This window comes from Petromyzon marinus, chromosome 33 (genome assembly GCF_048934315.1).
Source record: "Petromyzon marinus isolate PM22_M1 ecotype Great Lakes invasive population chromosome 33, UKy_Petmar_22M1.pri1.0, whole genome shotgun sequence".
Classification (NCBI taxonomy): domain Eukaryota; kingdom Metazoa; phylum Chordata; class Hyperoartia; order Petromyzontiformes; family Petromyzontidae; genus Petromyzon; species Petromyzon marinus.
In genome coordinates, this window is record NC_133699.1 from 12,540,752 (window position 1) to 12,566,748 (window position 25,997).

General features: G+C 44.4%; 1 protein-coding gene across 2 annotated transcripts; it reads right to left on the bottom strand.

The window, feature by feature from the left end:
• Positions 1–149: 149 nt before the first annotated feature.
• On the bottom strand, positions 150–24,616 carry HNRNPUL1 (heterogeneous nuclear ribonucleoprotein U like 1). Of its 2 annotated transcripts, none has more exons than XM_032965203.2 (14): positions 23,753–24,616; positions 19,886–20,147; positions 18,981–19,051; positions 18,613–18,752; positions 17,183–17,282; positions 16,087–16,199; positions 15,189–15,452; positions 13,017–13,139; positions 12,325–12,453; positions 5,955–6,123; positions 5,172–5,486; positions 4,117–4,283; positions 1,684–1,875; positions 150–788 (listed from the first exon to the last, which is right to left on the bottom strand). In XM_032965203.2, the coding sequence occupies exons 1-14, from the start codon at positions 24,321–24,323 to the stop codon at positions 684–686; spliced, it is 2,721 nt and encodes a 906-aa protein (XP_032821094.2). In that variant the 5' UTR covers positions 24,324–24,616; the 3' UTR covers positions 150–683. The 2 variants fall into 2 exon arrangements, with proteins under 2 accessions (XP_032821094.2, XP_032821093.2); XM_032965202.2 differs by having other exon boundaries at positions 436–791.
• Between the last annotated feature and the right edge of the window lie 1,381 nt (positions 24,617–25,997).

Here is a 25,997-nt window from a genome sequence, read left to right on the forward strand (position 1 = left end):
ATGCACGCTGGGGCCTAATGAGAACCAGACAGAGGGGATATTACTTTTTACGGCCCACCAATGCTTCAACACATGGGTACTATGCATAATTTCGACACAGCACACGGTAAAATCACAACTGTTAAGAATGCAGGGGGTGCTGGGGGGAGGGAAAAGGGGTAGGGAGATAACTGTAAAATAAATGCTGCCCAAAAATTAAAAGCTGTGTGTAGATACAATGTAGATTATCAAAAGCAATGGGGCAGCTCTGTTATACCATGGATGAAAACGTGTCAGCTAATTAATTAATTGACTTTCAACGAATTGGTGAACAGGCTGGGAAGTTAAATGTGACAACTGTTACGTACGCATAGCAGATTTAAAACTGGGTTTTTTTTATTTTTCCAGACAAGTCAGGCCCATAATAAGCGTAGGATGAAGAGGTGGGAAGTCGGGCCTGGGAAGGTTCTGTGTGAAATTGTGGGCCGAGTGTTTAAAACCTTCGCTTCTCAACCACGCACACAATGGAACACCTTCCTGGCAAAATATCCCACACCTGTTTTGCAAGCTTACAAAAAGGGCTCGCACAATTCAGCAAGAGGGGGATATTTTCTCTGCCGGTGCTCCATCTGAGGTGGGGAAGAAGCGCTGCAGTGGAGTCTCAACTTCCCCCAGCCTGGTCTCGAGCACGCAATGTGGCCCTTTCACTGGCTGGAACCACTGCCAGGATTGCTGTAGTTTCCGTAGTTGCCGTAGTACTGGTTCCACTGGCTCTGGTTCTGATAGTACTGGTTCCACTGCTGGGCATACTGCTGCACACATCGCAAAAGAATAAAAAAACAACGAAGTTCACGTCAGAAAAAACACTTTGCTGCTCAGCTTTTAAAAAATCACGTGACACCGATGAGCTGTGTATTCATTACAAAATGCATTTCCAGTCCAAGATGTCGAAGTGGCTACATTAAACGTGCACAAGTGAACATTCAGAGGTACCATAACATTTCTGAATGTGAATTTTTTTCAAAAACAAAAATTATGCTGTAAATCTGCTATCCCTAGCAACATTAGGATGTTTTCAAGAAGTCAATGACTTTAAGTGTGCTTTAATACATCAAGGTATGCTTTTTTCTCTTTGTGGTCCATTGTGACATTAATGTTGGGCATAAATAAATTAAATGCATGCAATTTAAAGGTTCCAAAGGAGAATGTTTTTTTTCTCAAAACCACATTTTTTAAAGTCTTATCTCGCTTAAAAATGGCTACAGATTAAATTTGCTCATATCTGACTGGGCTTGTAAACATTTAAACAGGGATGGGAAAAAACTAAAATGCAGAAAATCAAATGAAAGGGATAGAGTATTTTTAAAATGTCCTGTTATGCAGTGCTAAGGAAACAATTGGTGGTCTGTTATATTCTTGGTTCTTTCGGTAAAGTCACGTAGAAGGGAAACAATAAAATAATACAAATATAAAACAATAAACAATCAAAATTTCTACGCGACTTCACCGAAAGAACCAAGAATGTGAATCCCTGCAGTCACGAAAGCTTTAAATCAAAATTTGGTGGTCTGTTGTTTTTAAAAATTTTCACTCAGACCTTTCCGTATTCTGGACGCAAGCGGTGGTAAAGTTGTTGGTCGTAAGTGAAACTTCAGAACCTCTTGACATGACCAAGGGTGGAAAGCCCACCAGGCACCCACTCACCTGCTGTTGCTGCTGTTGCTGTTGTTGCTGCTGGTACTGTGAGCCATATCCTGTTCCGGAGGCGCCGTATGCCTGCGCAGTGCTGGTACCGTAGCCAGTCTGTTGCCCATAGCCCCCGTAATTCTGTGCGCCGTAGCTGCCGTAGTTCTGGGCACCGTAGCCCTGAGCCCCATAGCTCTGGGCTCCATAGCCCTACGGACAGCGCAATCATGTCAACATACAGAGGTTAAAAGAAAACAACAAAAAAATGTCACTGTTTGAAACAATTCCCCAAGTTGCATGTATCCAAAGCAGTGTAGCAGGATCAACTTGTTGCTGTAAATAATAAATGCAGGTTCACCTCAAAAAGATTGTCTCAATGGCTCCACCCTGAAAGTCTTGCGCTCTCCAGCTACGAGCTAAAATCCCTCATTCTCCACCTCCAAGCTGATGGAACGTGGCTTGCTTGCCAGAAATTTCCCCATTATCGACACCAAACTGCCTCCAGAATAAGCTGGATTTCGTCGAGGCGTTATACCTGCTGCAAACAGATAGTTGCCTTCACCGCCCTAATTGAAACCAGTTTGCAGCGTCAACTGCAAACTGGGATAGCAACGATTGACCTCTCTGCTGCCCGTGACACCATTTGGCATCATGATCCTGAAATTGGCCAAAATCATCAGATGCCATTCTACTGTACACCTAATCGACACGATCCTCGTCGACTCCACCTTCATGGTACACCTCGCTGGTAAACACAACCACAAGAGAAATTTGAATGGCCTCTGTACCATCACTGGAACTATTTTTAAAAAAAGATGTGACCTGCCATGTACATTATCTCGTAATATATGCAGATGACAAACCTCGAAAACACTGCCATTATTCTAACAGTTGATCTAACTTTATTGGAGGCATATTAACGCCTCTGGAGACTGACAAAATAGTTCCAAAACTACAAGCAATTTCCATTTGAAAAAATCGTGCAGCATATGCCACCCTTGAAGTGTCCTTCTGTGGTAGCCCAGTGCACGATGACCTCACTTCAAGATGTATACGAGTTATCATGGACAGAAGAAGCCGACCCCCCCCCCCCTTCAAGCCCCACATAAAACAGATGTGAAAAGACCGAAGCATTAAATTTGCCCTGTAACAGAAGCCTGCAGCAATGAGCCTGGGGGGCTTCATCTGAAGCGCTGCTAACTGCCGCCCTCTCACTGACCTACTAGGCGGCAGAGTATTGGGCTCCAGCCTGCTCCGGAAGCCATACACAAAACTGCTATATGCACAATTAAATAATGGAATGTGCATCATAACCAGAATACTGAAACCGACACCAATCCCCTGGGGCTCCCTGTTCTGGCAAACATTATTCCACCAAACATCCACACAGACATGCAAACTGCAAAGGGGTCTTACACGTTTTCTTGCCAATGACGACCTACCCATCAACCCAAAACTCAACAATGTTGCTTCCCGCCGACTCCTGATCCCCCTTTCTGGGATCGTGCTGTCACCGCCCTAGAATCTCACCCAGAGCTGGAAGAATACTGGCATAAAGAGTGGAACATCCAATTCAAGACGCAAACATCACACTTCCTGTCTCCGACTTTCCTCGAAGAATCTGATCCATCATCAACCGCATCAGAGCATCAACTGGCCAATGCGCACACCTCCTTTATAAATGTGCAATTAAAAGACAAGCCGCAGTGCGATGTGGCCATGCAACAAAAACTCAAGACCAAAAAGTAAACAACTGTCTGCACACCCCCCCTTCAATGGAGGAATAGTAAACATACGCAAAATCTCTCCTGAAGCCCTCATGTATGTATGCTGATCCTCTTTCGCACCGTACACAGCCAACCATGCTAATCCCATGGTTAGCAGACCGACCAATGGCATTTAGTTCCTGAACATATTGCCATAACCAAGAACAGAATAGCTCCTGCACTGTAAAGCCATTGCTGTTTTTAAATTCCCACAAAGCATCATGTTTGTTCATGTTGTTATATTTTGAATGTTTGACAGTCATATTGCAATGCCATTAAAGTGGGGCATGGTGGTGTTGCTATACATCACTTTATATATTTATTTTCCTCACAAATATTCAAATCAAATATTCCAATAGTCCATATCTAGAAAAATAGATATATTTTATTTTGTTTACATTTGCGATAGCTTCTGCTGAAACCCCTCAACCCCCCACTCGCCAGTGTGGAACAACTTTTCTTCACCATTCAAACCTTGACTATTTTGCTCAGCATTGTCAGGATTCTCCACTGCAAGTGATGTATTGCAGTTGACCAAAATTGCTCAAGCGAAGATCTATTTTAAAGTGGAGCATGTAAATTAAAATTTAATACATTTTCTCAGCAAAAATCCATATTAGATACTTTATGACCAAATACATATTTGTATATGTAAATAGTGCAAACAAGTCAAGTCACTGCCCACCTGGCCATAGCTTCCTTTGTAACCACCAGCGTTGCGGTTTTGGCTGTAGGTGCCCGCTTGGTTGCGGTTGTACCCTCCACGGTTGTTGTAGCCACCACCACCAGCAGCAGCAGCAGCGACACCACTACCAACACCACCACGATTGTTGTAGCCTCCACGGACATAATCTACAGAAAGATATTTACACATTGCAATGGATGAACATGCACACAAACCAAAAACGGTACACTGTGCGCAACTAAAAAGATGAGAATACGAAGCACTGCCACATCACAAGTGCAGTGTTACAAGACTCCAAAAGGGACTGCAAAAAATGCACAAACTTCACACCATGACACTCAAAAAAAGTTTTTTCTTCCGCTTCTGTTCCGATGATATACGTGTACATCATCAAAACGACACCAGAAAAACTTAAATAAACTATCGGTATCGAGGCTCCCACAAGGCCATGCGGGAAGGTGTGGCAGTTTGGCACCAGCTATCGTGCAGTGTGGTCGTGTCACGACAGTTCTCTGCAGTGAGTACAATGTCTTTAAAAACCATCGGCGCTATGCCTCTCTAAATAAAATTAATGCCGAGCTGCTTGCCCCTTCTCCTTGCAGACATCTTGGAATGGCAAACGGTTAAAATAAGGGCGATCATGGCACTCCAACAAATTGCTCGAGTGAGCAGTAGAGCAATACATTGAATCCCTCTGTGCAATGCTTTGAGCATAATGCCCTTGTAAACATACATTTTCTCCAGTTACTCTGGATTTAAACCCATGACTCATTGAAAATCGGCTAAACATTCGAATGCATGATCCTCGTAAAAAGCCTTGTGGCTCGCCAAGGCTTTTAGGAATATTTTCTTTCTTACGTATAACCAAGAGAGAGCTAAAACCCTTCGAAATGTACATTACCGACAAACACTAGCAACACATTGCGTGTACCCACGAGCGGAAAACAAGGATACCTCCCCGCTAGACCTGGGGCAAACAAAATAAGCGTGATCTTCAAGCCACCAACTTTCACAGTTCAAACGGTGTGCAGCGCATCCCACAACCCCCCACTTACTGGAAACACCGCGTGCGCTGTTGCCTCCGCGATAGCCACCCCCACCACCGCGCTGGCCACCAAACCCGCCGCTAACGGAGTTGCGGTATCCACTGTTACGGTTATCGAAGCGGTTGAAGCCACCGCTGGCACCACCACCACGGTTCCGGAAGCCGCCCTGCCCACTACGATTGTCGAAGCGCTTCTGTGGGGGTGGAGCAGCCTTGCGGCCCTCCTCACGGTACAGCGCCACCAGCTTTTCCGCTTCTTCCTTTTGCAACTCGACGAAGACCACTTCGTTCAAGAAATCCGACGCCTCCGGGAGTGTGAAGTTGGCTGGTTCATCACAGGCGAGTAGACCGATGGGTAGGCCCGATGGGCAGGCGAGTGAGACAGACAGAGACAGAGAGGGGGGATGGGAAACGAGATCAGCACTTGCGAAATGAGCGGGCGCCAACTCACTGGCGGCGCGCGTGTCGCCGCGTCAATGCGCTCATCGCACGCGCATCCACCCAGCGTTGGCAATTCAGAACACAAAAAATTTGCCATGCCAGGAATACTGGCATTAATTTAAAAATAAATACAAAGGAGGGGAAGGGAATTAAAGTCATTACCTTTAAAAAATAAATATTTAAGAGCAAATTGCAGGGTAAGGTATCAAAGTAGCAGAAGTGGGGGGAAAGAGGAAGCGTTTTTTTAAAGGAGAGGCTGTTTGGTGCAAGTGATAAAAAAACAAAACAAAAATGATGCCACTTGTGTTTTTTCCCTTCCAACTTGCTTTAGCAGTGTTGTCCAGGGACCTACCTTTCATCTCTAATACAGCAGAATCTGGGACCTCCTTGCCTTCCTCGACAGTGCGCTTTTTTGAGCGGTCTTTTAAGTCCTCATCCGTAGGACAAATTACAATAGCCTTGCGTTGAAAACCTTCAAAAGGACGCATTTTTCGCCTCTGGGCTGATCCATAAACATTTGTCTATCAATGGCGAGAAAGAAGAATGTAAGAGACATTAATTCAGTTACTGGGGTTTGGTTTTGGTCTGCCGTGCGATGCCCGAAGCCGCCTGCCTGCAATGACGACATAAGCGCAGACAGGTTTTGGACATCTTACAACGATCAGCATCAACGGCAAAGCGGGCGCATCACAGCAGTTGTCTCTCCCTAGCCCACACTCACCTGGCCACAGATAAGATGTCGATGGGCGCTTCCATCTGAACCAGATATAGGCGCCTAAGGTGATCTGGAAGGAGAGCACTAAACAGCCACTAGTGATAGATGTCTTCTGCTCTGATAGCCAGTCCTACACTGCAATGCATTTTCAGCCTGCACCTGCCCCCTTCTTTGTAAGAACTAAAGTCTTCTATGTGTGTGGAGGTTTAAGAAAACATAGGCTAAGGAAAGCAGGGCATTCACCTCTAATACTATTATTGCTATAAACTGCCATGAAAAAACAATGCCTTAACAGATGTAGTAACCATTCTGAACCACGCAAAAAACATGGACCTCCAAAATGCATTTTTACAAAAACAAGAGCATCCACAGCACCCTACTAAGTTAATTCTCTAGTTATAGTCGACTAAATGCATGTGTAGGCAAAGGACAGTTACCTTAACATGTGGGAAGTATTTGAAAATCTGATTAAAACGACTGACAACTCAAAATGTCTCAGTCATGCATGCTACTATCAATATCCAGCTGACGCAGTAAATGTGAATACTTTCAAACCATAGTACACGACAGCACATGTCTAAATCCTTGCTCTGCTGTTTGGCATGATCAAACACATGTAAGTATGTGCAACTGTGGTCTCAGCATGATTAAGATAAATCCCACCACCTGCACTCAGCCAGTGCTCCAGACCAAATGCCCTTCAGACAACCAACCAACGATATTCACGAAAACACGTCAATCCTGGAAACCGCCCTCATATCAACACTATTATGACAATGTAATCCAAAATTAGGTACATTCAACAACAGATGCAGCTGATACGCCCTTTCCAAACGATACTGCATCTCAACAGCCCCTCAGCTGATTCCAAATAAAGCGATATCACCAAAGGCGTCATAGCTCCAGATAAAGTGCTCCCATCGCTATGTTAGCTTGGATAATGACTGTCACATATCAGTATATCAACAATTTCTGGGGTTCTATCCGAAATTAATTGATTGTTTAACTCAAAGCAGCAGAAAAACACTAACATCATCTCAAGGACATGTTTAAAATACGGAGAAAACTTCTATAAAATGACCTATGGCAACAAAGTGTGCATGTCACCTTTTAGTTAACGCATAAGGCTATTTGTTAAGCTATCATTTGTAGCCAGGTAGCTTCTGAAAAATAGGTTAATATCTCAGTGGCCTTTGCCTAGTAGGATGGTTTAGTTTTATTTGTATGTTTTGGGTGATTTGTTTGCCTTTCCTGTACATTGCACTACTATCACGTTTTTTTTCCCCACTCCAACTGGACATCCGTGAAAACGATATTTTATAGCTCATCGGATTCCTCCAGTATAAATATTCTGATTCTGACTATTTTTAGAAGCCAGAATTAACATGAATTGATGAGCTTAAGTTTGTTCAGCAGGAGCTGTCAAATTTCTTGTATGAGATTCCATTCACATTAAATCATGTAGACAAATGTAACCAAGAAATATACTTTTTTAGACTGTAGCTTTGGAGGAAAAACAGGACTTTGATGTTGTGTACCTGTTTAAACAAACGATGCCATTTGAACCCGTTCCGATGACGTAAGCGCCTGTCATCAAAACCTGAAGAAAACGCAAATAAAATAACTATCTGTACCAAAACTCCCTCCCCCACAAGGCCACGTGGGAGGGGGCCTGGCAGTTTGGCGCGAGCTATCGTAGAGTGCGGTCGTGTCGCTACAGTTCTCCGAGGGGAGTACAACGTCTTGAAGAACAACGGGGCTACTACGCCTCTCGAAATAAAATTAACGCCGAGCCATTTGCGCATTCCGAGATTCAGACGTCATGGAGACACCCACTCTGCAACGAGCAGACGTCTCAGAATGGGAAATGGCTCAAATGAGAACGATAAAAGTACCCAACCAAGTACATATGCAGTGATCTTTCAGTTTAACAAGACCGCTGAATGCCGTTTCTAAATTAATAGCCTTTGAAATAATGACCAGCATAGGGTAGGACGTGAAATAAGTACGGGTAAGACAACATTTTGGACACCAAAGCCAAAAAAAGTCACTTGCGTAAAAAAAACTTCTTGATGCTTATGTACAAGTAACTGACCCCCTACCGACCCCCTACTTATTACAACCTTTCTCATAGTCGGTAAGACCCCCACGGTAACGACCAAAACTCTTATCTATGACAGCCTAATGACCGCTAACGACGTCAAGTTGATTGGCAACGAGTCTGTGCATGTCATGCACAGACTCAGTCCCTAATGGTGCCGGAATGCGACGCACGCGCAGATTTTCAAATGTGTTTGTTTTCACTTGAAAAATGTTTGCGAAAGTTACGTCACAATATATATGTAAGGTTATTTGTATTTATTTTCGTGGTATTTTTTTTGGTATATGTAATGGGTTTCCAGGAACGGAACCCCAATATATAACATCGCACCTAAGGGAAATAAGTGTTCGCCTTACGACGGCTCGACTTGCGACCGCCGTCCAGGAACCAATTAGGTCGTAGGTGCGGGGGAGGGGGATCACCTGTACTCGCAATTATAAATCACTTTCATCTGCTGTACGGAATTGCGATTGAATGCACTTGGGACACCTTAGTCATTCTCGTGCTTTACGAGGACTGCCACTATTTATTTTACGATATACAAAAAACTGAAACTAACAAACGTGTCATTATTATTGGCCCATTTACTGGGATTGTCCGTTTCTTGGATTACTTTTTTTTGTTTACTAATAATCAGTCCGATTCCTGGTTTTAAACCCTTGCCTATCAGGTTTCATAATTTACATCTGTCTGGGGCATTTCATCCATTGGCTTAGGAATCGGCTTTCCAAATTGTTTTCAGTATCACTGTGACCCGGATTAAACTGCAATAGAATGATTGAACTAAAGTAAGAAATGTTTTGATTTAAAGCTTTCGTGACTGCAGTAATTCATATTCTTAGTTTTTTCGGTAAAGTCACGTTGAAGACTTTACCGAAAAAACTAAGAATATAAGAAATGTTTGTTATAAATTTTTGAAATATTTAAACTAAATATTTTGTCAATTGGTCTTGAGATAGTGGAATGTTTGTAATTAAACTTCAGTAATTATTACTTCCACCATGACCATAAAGGCTACCCCCCTCAATTTAGTGCCGCAGTGGTGAGATGTTAACTACCCCATCTGGTATGAAGGAGGTCGTGGATTCGATCCCGACCCGGACGCCTGCTGTATTACTTTGAGTTTGCATGTCGTTCTCATCATTACCACGGTGGCTAGGAGATGCTAACTATCTCATCTGGTATACAGGTCGTGGGTTTGATCCTGACCCAAACGCCTACTGTATATTTGGAGTCTACATGTTCCCCGTGGTCGTGTGGATTTTTCTCCGGGTCCTCCGGTTTTTCCCTCCCCATTTAGAAACATGCATTTAGTGTAACTGGCTGCTATAAATTTCCACTTGTAAATCCACTTCGTTGAGCTATCATAGCCAGGTCGCTTCTGAAAGAGCTATATAGCGCAGTGGGGGCCTTACCTGGTAAAATAAAAGTTTTTTTAGTTTAAATAGTTTCGCTGAGATTTTATGTATTTTTAGATGCCACAAATTGTAGAGTTCATGTTGTTTGGCAGGTGCTTTCCTAATTCGTCTCTGAAATGCTATTTATATCTACATCATTTCTGGAAGGAAAAAAAATCTACGCAAGTAACGTTCATGCATGTATGTTGAACTTCTCTCACACTGTACGTAACCAACAGTGCTAATCGGAGGTGCTAATTAAAATGTTCATAAAAACCACAATTTAGAACATTAACTACATAATCGCCAACGTGAATATAAAGGTCTGCTACTTTTAGTAATGTTCAGGGAATTTTTTTTTTTAATTCGATCAAATTTGACATGCCTCCAATGCATGTTATGCATTTTAATCTAGATCGAAAAGCAGAGCAACACACACAGATCAACTATTAAAAGGAACACTACAATCTACATAAATAACCAGACATGTCTACCAAGCTGAAAACATGTTTCAGTACTAAATAATAATCAAAAGTATGCCATTTATATTTGATTACCTACATCTTAAGCAAAACAATCACAGGCTAACCATTATATGGACATTGAGAGACACATAGTAGCCTTACACAGGATAATTGCATAAAAAAGTACTCAAAAAGACCACGGATGTTAAACCATCTCAAGTTCTAAATGGAAACATGAGCGTTCCCACTGCATTCAACCACCACATCTACCTAGGGATAAAACACGAAAAGAGAATGAAGGAAAGTTCAGGGATGGATAATGAGTGTACTTACCTGGTTCCACTTGCAAATCCTACATATTCAAGAGCCGGGGTTATAATAAAATATCAAAAATGACTTACCTCCAATACTCACCCCTTCCCTTTGCAGCACAACTAAGGACTCGCACTTACCTCATGGCCCATCTTGCTGGCACTGAAAACGTAACTGTTAGTCAGCTCTTACCTTGTACTTACATTTAACAAGACAACACAGTCTGCCCATCACCTACGAGCGTTTTTGTTAAATTCAATGTTACCAAGTAGCAGGCTTCCTTTACTCACCAGCGGTGCATTTACTTTACGCCATCAGCATTTAACGTCGCTCGACTCGTTCTCAGTCCACTTAGGAACTGCACGTACTAAGTGCCGCGTGTTACAGCGACGCGCGAACGCGTCACGTTCCCGCGCGAAACATTTACAACATGGCAGCGTGTCAGAAGTTCATTTGCGTTACTCGGCGACGCCAATGCATTTCAGTTCATCGCGTGTGCACTATTAAAACATTGCGTTGCAAGCACAGTCAAGAAGCAAATCTCAAGCACAGTCAGGCACGTCAAAATATATAAACCTGTAACGTGAAAATATCAAGGCAACTACGACACGCAATCACTACCCTGTGACAACATATGATCCTCCGATTCGCATGGTTGGCTACGTTTGGTGCGAAAGAAGTTGAACATACATACAAACATCCTACATGGCCACATGGTCCATATCATTAACAGACATGAAGGGGGGGCAAACAAAGCAGCAGTTCCCAAGCCCTCTGCAAACCGGTTAACACACAGTACATTAAATGCCCAGCAATTTAAAGCCACAAATACATTCCCTCTCTCACAATTGGGCAATGCATATAGCCTTCAGTTGATTGTGTGAACCACAGGGCTAAAAATAAAAGTGATTATCAAACTGCCAAGAACATTTTTTTCTAAACTGCCATTAAACGTTTAGCTTTGTCTTCTATTTAAATAAGCGCAGCCATATTCGATATGTGTGTATAACACAGGGGAACACTTCGTCCAAGAATGCATGACAAGACTAGCTAACAGAAATATAAGCGTTTAAAATACATGACACTTCATTTAAGGTTTTAAAAAAGATTCATACAAAAGGCTGGGCAGCTTGTGCAGTGCTTTAACCAGGCGTATGAGGGTCTGCGAGGCTTAACAACATCAGCCAGGAGTTCACTGGATAGCCATTGGCTGACACTGCATGATGCTATATTTAGCAATACCACTCAAAGTGTCCTCGTGCTTACAGAATATGCAATATCAGTGGACTGTGAACAAAATTGCACGATGTCTTAATGGAGGATGTCCACACAAATAGTATTTCTCACCAATTGATGTTTGCTATACATTCTATTACTGGCCTTAAACTTGGAAAAAAATACACTCCACTTCACAGTGAAGGTGACAACATTGTCACATCAAAAGAGAAACCATTAACGTCCTTAGCCAGCAACCAAAATCCTAATTCCACATACCCAGTTGCGCAATTGTGTTAAAATCATTCTACCCCTCTCCGCGCCGCAGCAGTACCACGGGAACAATGCTATCACGTTGCAATGAGATGTCATCCTCAATGGAAATCCAATCGACACCGAGGCTTCTGCCAAGCTCTACCAAGCAAACCCACCCCCCCCACCCCACTTGCAGATAGCTGACGACGTTTGGCATCTCAGGCGCTATACAGTGTGGCCCGCACGGACGCGCGCGGGCCTACCTGGTCCAGGATGTAGTTACGCCGTTTGCGGGCAGCGATCTGCAGCAGGCGGTTGAGGCAGTGCGTTGCCTCTTGGATGAGAACGTCCCAGCGGCCCGCGTAGTTGCGCTGCCGGCGGAGCCCCATGATCTACACACCGGGGGGGGGGGGGGTAAGAATATATTCATTTTTAAAGGAGCCACATAAAGCAGTGGTGTGTGTATGTTGAGCTTCTTTTGCACTGTACGCAGCCAACCGTGTTAATTGGAGGTGCGAAAGCAGGTCACATATTCGTGACATCTTTACATTACTTCCATATAACTTAAATACATCAAGGATATTAATTTTAACAGTTAAAAGCAGAGCATTCTACTGCGTTGTCAGATCTGCATAAAAGGTTTGTGTTCATGAATGATTCTTAAAAGAAAACCAGAATTGTGACAACTTCACATCTACAAGTACCCTAAATTAAAGACTACTTCAAGAGATAAGTCAACTTTAAACATTTCAGGCATTTATTTTTTCTGGATAAATGACAAATCAGCCAGTTCAGAAAAATGCACTGGCTTCAAAACACATCTTTTTACGGCACTCTAAATAATCACAAAATCCCATAGGTCTACACCAAAATATAAAAGTCAAGGCCATAAGATGTGAGGGAGCAAATGTCATGTATAATTACTAGTAGCATGTACTAAGACCTATGAGTTTACCTTCATTTTCTCCATGATGTTGTTGGTACCCATGATGTTGTACTTCTTTTCAGGATTCTCGCGGCAGTGCTTTTCGGCCCATGTTGATTTGCCAACGCCTGGCAACCCCACCATCATCAACACCTGCAACGCATACAACAGTCAGAAAAGTGTAAAGTGCTTGGCCAAACAGGTTATCTGTATCTTGATTTGAAGCTTTCGTGACTACATGAATACATACTCTTTGGTTCTTTCGGTAAAAGTCACGTAGGTGGAAAATAAATCACGACATTTCGGGCGCAACACAAGCGTGACTTCACCGAAAGAAGCAAAGAGTAACTTATCTGTATCTTTTCTGCAGCTGCTGCATATAGAGGAAGACTGCAATGTCAAAATTTCACCTTGTTCTACGAGTTAATTTAATAAGTGTGAGTTAATCGTGTCACAAGGTGAAAGACACCATAAGACACTAAATTCTGGAAATGAGGTTGCACGTTATGCAAGGGAATCCCCAATGAGCAAAATGGGAACAGGTGGAGGAAGTCATTGTCCCTCATGCAAGTGCAGCCCAATTCAATATATCTTGACAATGGGGAGTTGTGATGGCTCGTACTTTGTTCCATTTTGTTGGGTGTGCATGGTTTTGTAATAATAAAAAGCATGTAGTACCATACCACTATCGAATTACCTAAGGAATTGACTATCAATAAATACATGTGCAGCCTATGTTTTTGATGCATGCACTTAATTGTATGAGGAGCTATTGCTTTAAAACATTGTCATAGTAATGGTCAACCCGAGGTCAGTGCAGTTTTCACAGGACCAGTTTCTCTCCTTCAGGTAGTCAATTGTTTGAATTTATGAAATAGTTTCTACATTAGTGTCATAGTATAGCACCAGCGTAACTGCATTGCAGCTCAGTGACGTGCGGTGAAGTCAATGGCTGGGGAGGCACTGGCTAGTGTCAGAGCCAGATTCACACACTGAGGGGGGCGTGGCCTCACCGAGGGGGCGTGGCCTCACGGAGGGGCGTGTCCTCAGTGAGGGGGGCGTGTTAGACACGTCCCCCTCAGTGAGGCAGATGTGATAGCTGCCTCCCCTGGTGCTTTTTCATTGCAGTTTCATGACGAGACCAGCGAGCCTAAATATCTTTATACACATATGTGAAATAAGTTACCTGGAGTATGGAAGGCGAGGACATGAAATGAAGGGGTCTACAAACATTACATTGGTGACATACTGAGATAGTAACAGGCACGCGCGTATTGCCTACGCTCCATCCAGTTACTGAGGGGTTGCGCAATCAGAGGGGAGGCTGAGCGCGTCGATGCCTCGCCTCTCGTCTCTTCCTGTATTTACAGCGGAGCTCCGCAAATTTGACGATAAAAATGATTGAAATCGTACAGAAATTACATTTATAACACAGATCAGTGGAAACATCTTAATATGTATTTTATTTGATTATTCTTTTTATTTACTTTTAGTAACAGCTATTTTAATTGGAGTATGACAGGTGAGGCACTGCCTCCCCTGAACACACAACCCTATTGCAGCTTCAGTTTGGAAGAAGTGGCATGGCCTCGCGACGAGTACTTTCGCTGCTTGTTGCAGAGGTTTTATTGTGTTTGAATCTAGTGGCTCGTGTGATACCCATAATACTGCATACAGTGTACTTCAGTGGATGTTAAAGAACCCGACAGAGTTTGCAAGAGTAGCCAGTGTGCCATGTCGGGGTACAAGCAAGACTGGTCTCTTGCTTTCTGACCTGGTTAAACAAAATAAACATTAAACTTGAATCTGAGTAGTTGTGCATTTAAAAACAAACTTCCCATTCATTTTTATATCATGATGGACTTGGATAGTCACAACACCATAGTTTTTTCTGATACCATAAAGGCAACTGGATTCATGATGCCCAACTATAAAATGCAATGGTATCATTAAGTAAAGCCTCACACATCCTTACTGCTGCTTATGGCAATACTTTGAAAAACTAGACCCCACAGATTTTCCTATTTTTTTCAGTATTCTCAAATAAAATGCATATCAAATCACTACACCTTGCATACGCCCGATTTGTGAAAACCGAAACCTGCGCTGCTGTTAGGAGCAGGGGGCTGGGTATAGAGAAGCCTCTGCCTAAAAAGATTTTAGCTCTGCCCTCGTCAGCACCATCCCACGTCAGCGGGTCACCTCGCAATCGGCCTTGGTCTTGGGCCCCACGGTGCCACGGATCCTCTTATCCAGGGGCACCTCCTGGATGAACACGAAGCCCTCGGGCAGTGGGAAGAATGGCTCTTCCCTCTGTCCAAAGTTGAACTCCATGGAGCAATTCTTGGTGAGGATGTGAGGGAAGAGTGGACGCCCTGCCAGCTCCTCCTTGCTGATCTTAAAAGCCACCCCAAGGTCCTTGCCGTTTTTATAATGCGACAGCTCCACTTCCTCGCCCTCAAAGTTCTGCAAGGAAGGGGATGAAAGGAATTATACTTGAGAGCACATCATGAAAATCATAAGATCGTTTATGGCTGTGTGTATAGCGCTGAAACCACAAAACACATATCAAAACAGAAGCATTTGTAAAGGCATTATGATCAATGGTAAATAACAATTATTGGCCATCAGAGCAAAAGCACAAAACATGATCAGACCAAAAAATTTGGAATTTTAGGAGCGCTTTTAATTGCTGTTTCAAAGAAACGAGGTTATGTAAATGGTGATAATACAAACCAAAGGTTCTCAACTTTTACATACCAAAAGCCCATTTTATATTGCAAGAAAACTAGTAGCCAGGAAGAGCTGCCACCCTAGGATTTGGAAGTCTGAGTGCAAGCAAACAATTAATAGGACTTTAACCCACATTTATAAAAATGCTGGCAAAGGTATTGTAATTACAAATAATCAGATAATTCCATGCACATTCGCTCAAATTTGCATCTCCTGATAAACTTGATAATTTGAGGATGTGTTCATGACAATAAGATAGGGAAAATGGAGCAAACTAATGACAAGTCGCCAAGTGTAACTTTGGGATTTCAACAACACCACCACACCGTGCCAAAATCCCACAACACCAAAAATCTGAGACACTTACAACAAAACATCCGATGACGTCGCCCTCACTGAACTCCTCTCCGTAGTCGTCAAACTTGCAGTCGACAGATTTCTTTGCAGAGCCTCCATAACCATAAGAAAACTTTTCCTCTCCTGTACAATAACACAGAAACAGCGCAACCAAAGTAACATGTATGCAGCTTCAGATTTATATAACTGTTAAGCAGGCATTCAAGCTGTTAAACATTGAAGGAGTGTATTTACATTATAACTAGGCACCTTGATTTACCCCTCCTCTCAATAAATGTTTACAATGCAGCAACAATTTGATCGCAGAATTTATTCTTTAAGGTCTCATTTTACCATCTCGTTTGCATTATTAGTTTTTATGGGTCGCTAATACTTTTGATTCACTCATCTCAATTTAAGAGCATATTATTTACATGAATCGTAATCGATGACCAACATAAGATACCTAGTTATATTGTGCAGTGCCACAAAAGTCTGAAGCTTTGTTAAAGAGAAAGAACTTAAGTCAAGGCTGAGAATCTTATTATGAAAATGTTTTGGCACAGTTGTAATGGTTTAATGTCAATGCAGTGACAAGTGAAATGACAGTATGCCTAATCACGATTTGAATAATTCTGTCATCATTATTCATGTCAAGACAGAGCCTGGGTTGCATATTCCTTTAGTTAAAATCAAGTTAAGCAGTGTTAAGAAATTAAAACTTTTCGTTAAAAACTAAACAATTTTTGTATTTTACCAGGTATGGCCTACTGGGCTATATAGCCCTTTTTTAGAAGTGACCTGGCCATAAGTTATAGCCCAACGAAGTGGCTTACCATGTGTACATTCATAGCAGAAAAACCGGAGGGACCGGACAAAAATCCACACGACCACATGTAGAGAGAACATACAAACTCCAAATATACAGCAGGCGTCAAGGATCGGGATCGAACCTACGACCTCCTCTATACCAGGCGAAGTAGTTAACATCTCACCCTGGCAGCCCCATCGCAATGTGGATCCGCCCAAAGACATTTCAAAGTGCCATTCAGCCATGCCAACATCAAAATAGAAGCAAACATCAAGAGCCAATGCCACGAAGCTTCATAATAAAATCTGCCACAGACCTAGTTGAGTGCTGCAACTGTCCAGAGACCAGCCAACGCGAACGACGTGGGGGCAGGGCTCCGAAGCCGGCAGGTGCTTCACTGTAATCTTCTCGGTCACCTGAAAAAAATTAGAGCACAAGGAGCACGCAAATGCAGGTAACCGGTGAATCCTGCGGACAGGGTAATTTTTGGTTTTGTTTTCCTCTCCAAAACCGAAGTGACCATAAGCCATATTGACGTTGCAACATATCCCACCACACTGGGTCACGAGACGTGCAATGTCACACTTTATCCACAAGGCAGCGCATGACTGCATTTGATGTTTTGTCAATAAAAATTCTACCATCTTATATCAGCAGTGGCTAAATTTCAGGGGTGGCCAACCTGTAACAAAGAGCCAAAACGTACCCATGAGTTCTGCAAAGAGCCAAGTGTGTATATAAGTGTACATATTGACAGTTATCGGCACAGCGTGGGAAACATTAATTATTCTTTGCTACTGTGATAGTATGTTCTACAGTATGCCCCTTTGATAGAGCCGCGTGTGGTAGATTAAATAGGCTCGTGCAGTTCGGGAGACGCCAGTTGGCCACCCCTGCTCTGGTGTACAGTGATGTCCTTTATTCTAAGAGGGCAGTTGATATTTACGTTCTTAAATGAACCAGGCAAGGCCACTGAGATGATGCATTCACATTATTTAATTAGAATTAGGTCATGGCCTACTGAGAATCAATATTTCTTCATATACTTTAATAAACAGGCGAGGGCCTAAGATACATTATTTCTTCAAGCCCTAATTTACACAAAATATGCCATTATTTAATGTCGTTTATTAAACTGAGACCACATGCTATTAAATATTTCATCGTGTTATGTATTTAACTATGAAAGGCCAATGAGATGCATTACTGTTTAATGTCCTGTATGTAACTAGCTGTTAGCACACAGAGAAAGGTTTTTAATCCAGTTATTTTAATGACATATTCTAATACTGTATATGCATTTTACTTGATAGGTTTCACCGCGAAACATTCATTTGGACCAGATGTAAGCCCATTTGGATTATTTTATATACTTTATTTAACGAAGGTTAAAGTGGTGACAGAGGTTAGTAAAGTGTACTTTGAAGCCATCATTAATTCCCTACAACAGCTAATATCGGTTATTGCAAATGCTTGGGGGATTAATAATCCTACATTTCACATGTATGCATGTTAAACGTCTTTCACACCGTACGTAGCCAATTGTGTTAATAATTTAAGAACGATTAGCTAATTGCTTGTGAACGATTCAAGCATTCAAGAATGCACCTACAAAATAAGACTGTGACCATATACTTCAAAAACATGAAACGTAACGTGGATCAGAATGGACGCAAATAATCACATAACCCTTCTGGGCCTCTTGAGTTCTCGGCTGGTTTAAAAATACTTTATTTTGACTTGTACCTTCATCTCAAAGCCAACTTTCTCCTTGATCACGCCAAAGGTCGCTCGGGCACCCGACCACAGGTAGGCAAATCCCTCGAAAGTCAGTGGAAAACCACTGTATCGGTCGCGAGTCACCTTGAAGTGCAGATCTGAGTTATCTGAAAGAAGAAATCTTACCATTACACCGGTTCAAGTGCATGTCTTAATTGTGATCATCACAAATGTAAAAGGCAGATTAGGATGGTGCTAAATAAATCAGAATCAGACTATTTGTTCATACTGGAGGAATCCGATAAGCTATACAGCTCTTTTTCACAGATGTCCAGTCGGGGCGGGTCAGAACATTACAACAATGATATTTAAACGACGATCAAAGGTGTACTTACAGGTGTCCAAGACAACCAAGGTCTCATCGATGTCTTCATCTTCATCCTCTAATGGAGGCTGCATTGATTTTCTGCGTGAACACACCAAATTCACTCAATACATACTTAATTTACGCCAGGGGTTGAGAGAATACGGAGCTGCATCATTAGTTTTGTAACAGACACATGCAACTGAAAGTAAACTTTTCACCATAACAGACGGCAAAGGCTCAACCCCTTAACCGTTTCCATGGACTCTAAGCCAGGCACAATGGCTCCAAAGAGCCACACCCAAATACAATTGTTTACAATGCATGTTGCTAACAATAACGTGGACATTTGTTCAAAGTCCAATCTACAAGCAGTAGAGATAATTCAACAACCAGCAAGCAATACTCTGATAAGACAAATAAAAACAGGTTGGGCTGTCTGATCAGTGTATTGTTAAAAGCATAAACATGCAAAGCTCAAAATGTTTGAATCTTCTCTGCATATTAGTTTCCACACTATAGACATCGATTTCTGCGGAAATCACCTACATTTACAAGGCATTTGGCTGAAACTCATCAGTTCCCTAAACATAGTGCCAATAAGATGGTAAGCAATGATATTGTTTGTTACCAAGCATAAACAGTTCCAGACCTGCTTTGTTTCGATAATCATGGCACATGGCCATCCAATGTTTGGCATGAGCCAGTGGCATAAAATTTACATTCCACAAACAGCAGTCACGTTAAGGTCAAACTACAATCAAAAGTGACAGAAAGTGGTGCCGATTTTAATGAACCCAAAGGCGGGATTTGGGAAGAATGAACCAGCGACTGCTGAAAACTGACAACCTTCAATTTGCACTGTGGTCTTAAAAGCATACAGTTAATTATTAACAAAGCGGCGTGCGCGCACACACACACCGCAAGAACACCTACCGGTCAGAGGCTTCATCTTTGTACTCGTAGGTCGCAGCAGAGGCCAACGCCTCCTCGTGCCCACGCTTGCGTCCGCGGGCGCCGTCGTTGCCCCCATCTGCCTCACTCTTCACGGCATCGACTTTCGCGCCGGCCTCCGCGCTCGCCGCCGCCGCTGCTGCTACTGCCGCGCCTTCTCCCGCCCCTTCAGCCGCCGCCGCTGCTGCCGCGTCTTTCTCCACCTTCACGACGACTTCGGGCGTGTTCACAGCCTCCTGCTCGCCTGCAACGTTTCAAAAATGCACGAAGCACGTTACCAGTGATTAGATTTTTTTTTTCACTTCGCACACATAACCCAACTAAACTATTTATTTTTACCAGGAAAGGTCCACTGAGCTACATAGCTCTTTTTTTCAGAAGTGACCTGGCCACAAATGACAGCTCAACGAACATGGCTCGTCGTCATGTGTAAATGTGTAGTGTGGTAAAATACGCGGTGCGCTCTGTTGGCCGAGGGCAACCGAGGGCAGGCAGTTACGTGCGTGCAACGTGAGGTTGCACGCGCAAACCTCCAGCTCATCAAGGGGATAATCGGGTCGCAGACGGGGACCGGCCGGGGTTGCACGCTGACACCAGAGGTGTTGCCAGAGAGACGTGCGATAAGGGGTGATTGATGGCCTGACAGGCACCAGCCTGTCTGGCCCTAAAGAGACACAAGGCAGGAGCTGGCTAATTAATTGGGAGGATATAAGGAGGCGCGTGAGAGCGGAGCGGGAGTTCGGGTTACTGGGACCAAGGCGAAGAAATCTCGCTGCTGCCGCTCAAGCCAGGGACGGATCTCAACCCTCACGAGTCGCCGGGCGGGTGATGGTTGATCCCCCCCACCCCGGATCGGACGAGTGAGTGGGTCTGAGGGAACGTAGGCGAAGGCAGCAGCGTGAGCGAAGCTGTGTGCAAGCTGTGAGCGCTGCTGTGTGCAAGCTGTGAGCGCTGCTGTGTGCAAGCCTCTGTGAGCGCAGCTGTGTGCAAGTCTCTGTGTGAGCGAAGCTGTGTGCAAGCTCTATGTGAGCGCTGCTGTGTGCAAGCTGTGTGCAAACTGTGAGCGCTGCTGTGTGCAAGCCTCTGTGTGAGCGGTGCTGTGTGCAAGCTGTGAGCGCTGCTGTGTGCAAGCCTCTGTGTGAGCGGTGCTGTGTGCAAGCTGTGAGCGCTGCTGTGTGCAAGCCTCTGTGTGAGCGCTGCTAATAAAGTGTAAGCAGGTGACCTGTAACAACGTATCCGACAGTGATTTTACAAGACGCTACAAATGTATAGCAGTCAAATACTTTAAGACACATGACGTTTAAATGGAGGAAAAAGCAGGGAGGACCCGAAGAAAAATCCACGCGACCACGGGGATAGCATGAAAACTTCATATACAGCAGGTGTCAGGCTTGAGATTGAACCCACGACCTCCTGAATACTAGGCGAGGTAGTTAATATCTCGCCACCGTGGCACCCTGCATAAAGATAACCCCAGCAGTACAGACTACTTCAACAATCAATAAAAATAATAATATTCGCAGTTTGTCAGACACTGCGGAGTGTAACAGACAATTCTAAAAGTCATACTTTCGGACCACTGTGCTAATATTCTATTAACAGGTAATTGAATGACAAATTGGAAACAAAACGTATTTCCCTATGGGACCGTCCATAAATGACGTCACGCGATTTTGGCCGATTTCTGACCCCCCCTCGTCACACAAAGTCAGACCCCCCCCTCAAATATGACGTCACAAAGCTCTGCCCCCCCCCCCCAAAAAAAATATAAAACATGCTTCAAATCGCTTTAAACTATTGTCATTGAAGTGCGTATTTAATGTGGCGCTGCACTCTGATGTTGTAGGAGAAAACATTTTATGGACGGCCCCTATAAAATCAGTGCCGAAGGGTTCGTAGCTAAGTCTTGCGTTCCATTTCGATAACTCAAGCAGCCAACAGTGAGATGCGTAAACAAAGCCCACGAATTATGTACGAAATTAAGCACAATGCGTGTGTGCTGGTGAACACAAAAGCCACACTGCGTGAATATAGCGGTCATAAAAACACAGTCGTGAACAAAACTCACGCTCAGTCAACCTCTCACACTGTACATCACACACGCGGCACCCTAGCACTGTATTACAACTCCCACCCCCCCCCCCTCAATCAATACACAGCAGCGACACCATTACGAAGAGACAATTCGCAATTCAAAAGCACTCGAGCTCAAAGGACCAACGAATGATTCTGGACGAGGCCAAACTCTGCCGCAAAGCAAACGCCGTCATTAAGATGCCTTTAAATTGCGTAACAATTTTGCCTCCGTTAAAGGTAACGAACACGCAAGGTTATCGACGGCTCTTAGCGAGCAGAACGACACGTAATAACTATAACGTATAACCCCGCGCGTTGAGCGAGACACGCCAATGGACCACGTGTTTTGTTCGGCTGCGCGTTTGCAATGAACAATGGACGAGACCACGTGCGCGGAGCCATGATGAGCAAGATCCCGGGGCCAGTTACTGATGGTGTGCTGCTGCTTCTGACAAAAGCCTTCACCAACCTCCCCCTCCATCACACGCGGCATTCATCAACAAAGCGATGTCCCCCCATCCCCCCCCCCCCAACAAGCACCCTTCCCCCACCAGACATTCTGCCCCGCCGGTCTTTGTGCTGTAATAGCGGGAGATTGCATTGGTTTATTCTGTCAAGTAGTTGATTTAAGTTTGTGATTGTAAGCCAGCAACTACTTATCGTCCACTTTCCTTCACTGCAGTTTATCCGCGTTAAGACATGGTATATTATTAACAAGACTTGCGAGGAGGGTGGGGGGGGGGAACAGCAACTAATCAAGATATCGAACCCGATACCATTTGCCGACTGCTTAAACCTGACAGAACACGTTAAGTCTACCGAGTATATAAACAAAGGGCCGTGCCTTGAGGCGCTTTACATAACCGGCCCACATAACACGTGCTTAGTATTGTACATCTTAAACAATCCATTGAGGCTTGCAATTGTATGTTCCTACTGTTCCTTAATTAACATGTTAAGCTCATCGCAAGCACGTCGAAGCACATTAACGTATATATGCCCCCTACATAATTACACTTGGACCACTGTTACCGTGAAGCATTGATCCAATCGAGAAACCCACGTGTTCCTCAACGCCTAAAATCCATCGGCAACTGCGCCAATAATCCGAGCTGCAGCTCCATCACCACACCGCCACAGAAGTCTCTCTATACCAACACCGCACCCCCATCACTCTATTCACCAACCTTCACACTATCCTCATGAATACCCTTGCCACTTCCATGACCTATAACCAAACTACTAGATCTACAAACATCTCTCCCCCCGTATAGCCTGTGACGGTAGGAGTGTTGCAGTTAGCGATGTTTACACTGTACCCATTTTATGCCGAGTCGTCCTAGGGGAGACCCAGGACCAGTTAAGATAATCGTCACTTGCGTTCGTGGCAAAGCGCACGATAACCGTTACACTATTGCTCACCATTACTAGCATCGACACCACCACTGTCACCGACATACATATCCATGCACAAAATCAAGTATAATTAGCAAACGCCAATTACTACTAAACGTAAACTACATCCATCAACATAACCACCCGCGACCTCCTCCGTCATCATTAACCATCACACATTGTAGCTGCATTTCCCCCGGCATCATCACCACCACCACCACCACCACAATCTCAGCCAGAACTGGGCGGGCAGCAATTGCACGGCACGCAATTTGCTGCAATCACAACGCAAAAGTGTAATTTAAAGCAGAACAATAGCTGCTGTATAACTGCAATTACAATCCACCCTCTCGGTCTAAACAATCGACATCACCAGACCTGTCTCGGGGGCCGTGCATTTCCCTGCACCTCCCGATCCATTCTTCTCCTCCTCCTCCTGCTGCTCCGCGTGTCCCTCCTCCTTTCGCGGCGGCTCCTCCTGCTGCTCCATCGGCCCCTCGTCGTTATCCTCGTCTTCTCCCTTTTCGTCATCATCCTCTTCCTCGTCGAATTCGTCTTTCGCCGCGTGATTGGACGTTTCCTCGTCGCTGGTGCCCGCCACGAGGAGCGCGCCATCATCCACGGGAATTCCCTCGTCCCCCTCCGCCACGCCGCCGGCCTCGTCGTCTCCCTCCAGCAGGATGGAGTCGTCCACGTCGTCGTCTCCCCCTCCTCCTCCGCCTTCCTCCTCGCCATGCGCGGCACCACCACCACCCCCTCCTCCATTGCTGCCGCCGTCTTCGTCGACGAGGTCATCGGAGGCGAAGTCGGCCGCGGGCTTCTCGGAGTCGAGCGCAGCCTGCAGCCGCTCCTGGAGGTCGGCCTTCAGGCCCCTGGTCTCGAGGCCGCGGCGCTGCAGCTCCTCCTTCAGCTCGTTCACCTTCAGCTTCTTCACGTTGAGCGAGCTCATGGTGGTGGCGGTGGTCGGTGGTGCCGCCGAGAGATGTCCCCCGCGCACTCGTTTCAATTTAATGTATGGGCGATTTTTTTCCCTCTCCTCTCGCGCCCGCTCTCTCTCGTTTAAATGATTTTTTTTTTAAACCAGTCGTTGCAACTTTTTTTTAGCGCCCTAGTCCGTTGCAGACGGTTCGACGCGTAACTAAAATTGAGAGTGTGGTTTGCGAGGTAAATTCGTGCGGCTGTTGTTTCGCTCGGGGTCTCTCCGCGGATTTAATCGCTACAAGTCGGCGACCATTTGCGCGCCCGAATTGACGCACGGAGACAAAATGGCCGCCGAGCGGACGGCGCGAGCCCCGCACTCGGGCTCGCACGCCATTGGCCGCCCGCGCTCCGCAAGGCGCCGCGCCATTGGCCGGCGGCGCGCGCGCGTCACGAACACGGGAGAAACCGACCAATAGGACGCCCGCTTGTCGTTTTGTCTCGCGCTCGCTCTCTCTCAGCTCCGCCCACTGGCGATGAATCAGCGCCGCACTCTTCCGGAAGAAGGTTTCGCCTTCTGGAAGAAATCTTCCAGAATAAGGTTTCGTCTTTCAATATTGTTTATTTTATGTTCCAGAACATTTTATCTTCCTGAAGTTTTTCTTCCAGAACAATTTTTTTTGATCTTCCAGAAGTAAAAAAAAATATCTTCCAGAATATTATTTTTGAATGTTCCACAGACTTTTTTTTTAAATATTACAAAATATATTTTAAATACTCCAAAAGAATTTTTTTTAAAATCTTCCACAAGCTAATTTTTTTTAATATCACAAAATATATTTTGATCTTCCTGCAGTTGGTTCTAACGTGTTTTTCCATCTTCCGGAAGACTTGGGGGTGATCGCGTGAAAACCGCCACCAACACACGTTGCTGTTGTTTTATTCTGGGCTCTTCTCCTCATCCTCCTCATCATTAAAGTCTCTTCCGGAATGAGAAGCTAGCGGTGCACTGGCTGGAAGACGCCAAACGAACCTCAGCTGCCCTCTTCCGGAAGACGTTGACAACGGCGTGCTCATTGAGGAATCACGGCCCGTGGGGGAGTGGTGGGGGCAGCCAAAGCGCTGCCCCCTCGTGACTCTGACTGCTGCCCCCCTCGTGACTCTTTGACTGCTGCCCCCCCCTCGTGACTCTTTGACTGCCCCCTCGTGACTCTTTGGCTGCCCCCCTTGCGGGCAGCTGTTAAAAAAAACCAACCGTAAATCTTAAAACTTAAAGCTAGTTGATTAAATATGGCAGGGAATAGGTCACTTTGGTTGTCCTGGTGACAAAATGGACAAACTGTGCTGTTGAAGGATAACTTAGAAGCAATTTATTCCATCAGCTATTTAGTTTATTTCAGCCAAAATGTGTCATCTTCTATTTGTCTACAATGAGCTTTGCGTGTGATGCGGGTCTCGGAATTATTTTTGTAAAAAAACAAGAAATGCCTCTTTGAAAGGTTTCCGGTCCAATAATAATACTGCACGGTATGCTGCATTGAAAGTGTCAAGAAAATTAAATGCCGTACAATGCACGCTCGTATTTGCCTGATAACGAGAGACAATAGCACAATTGGACAGCCATGAAATGTTATGATCAAATACAGCAACTTCCAAGCCACGACGAGAGCCAATTGTTCCCTTACAGTACTGTTATGTTTAGGGA

What these genes read in the sequence shown, in the direction of transcription:
- HNRNPUL1 (XM_032965202.2), bottom strand. Translation starts at nt 24,323, where the DNA reads ATGAGCTCGCTCAACGTGAAGAAGCTGAAGGTGAACGAGCTGAAGGAG. An exon ending in ATGCACGGCCCCCGAGACAG is followed by an intron (nt 20,148 to 23,752) that starts GTCTGGTGATGT and finishes GAAACGTTGCAG; the next exon opens with GCGAGCAGGAGGCTGTGAAC. An exon ending in CTTGGTTGTCTTGGACACCT is followed by an intron (nt 18,753 to 18,980) that starts GTAAGTACACCT and finishes TTCTTCTTTCAG; the next exon opens with ATAACTCAGATCTGCACTTC.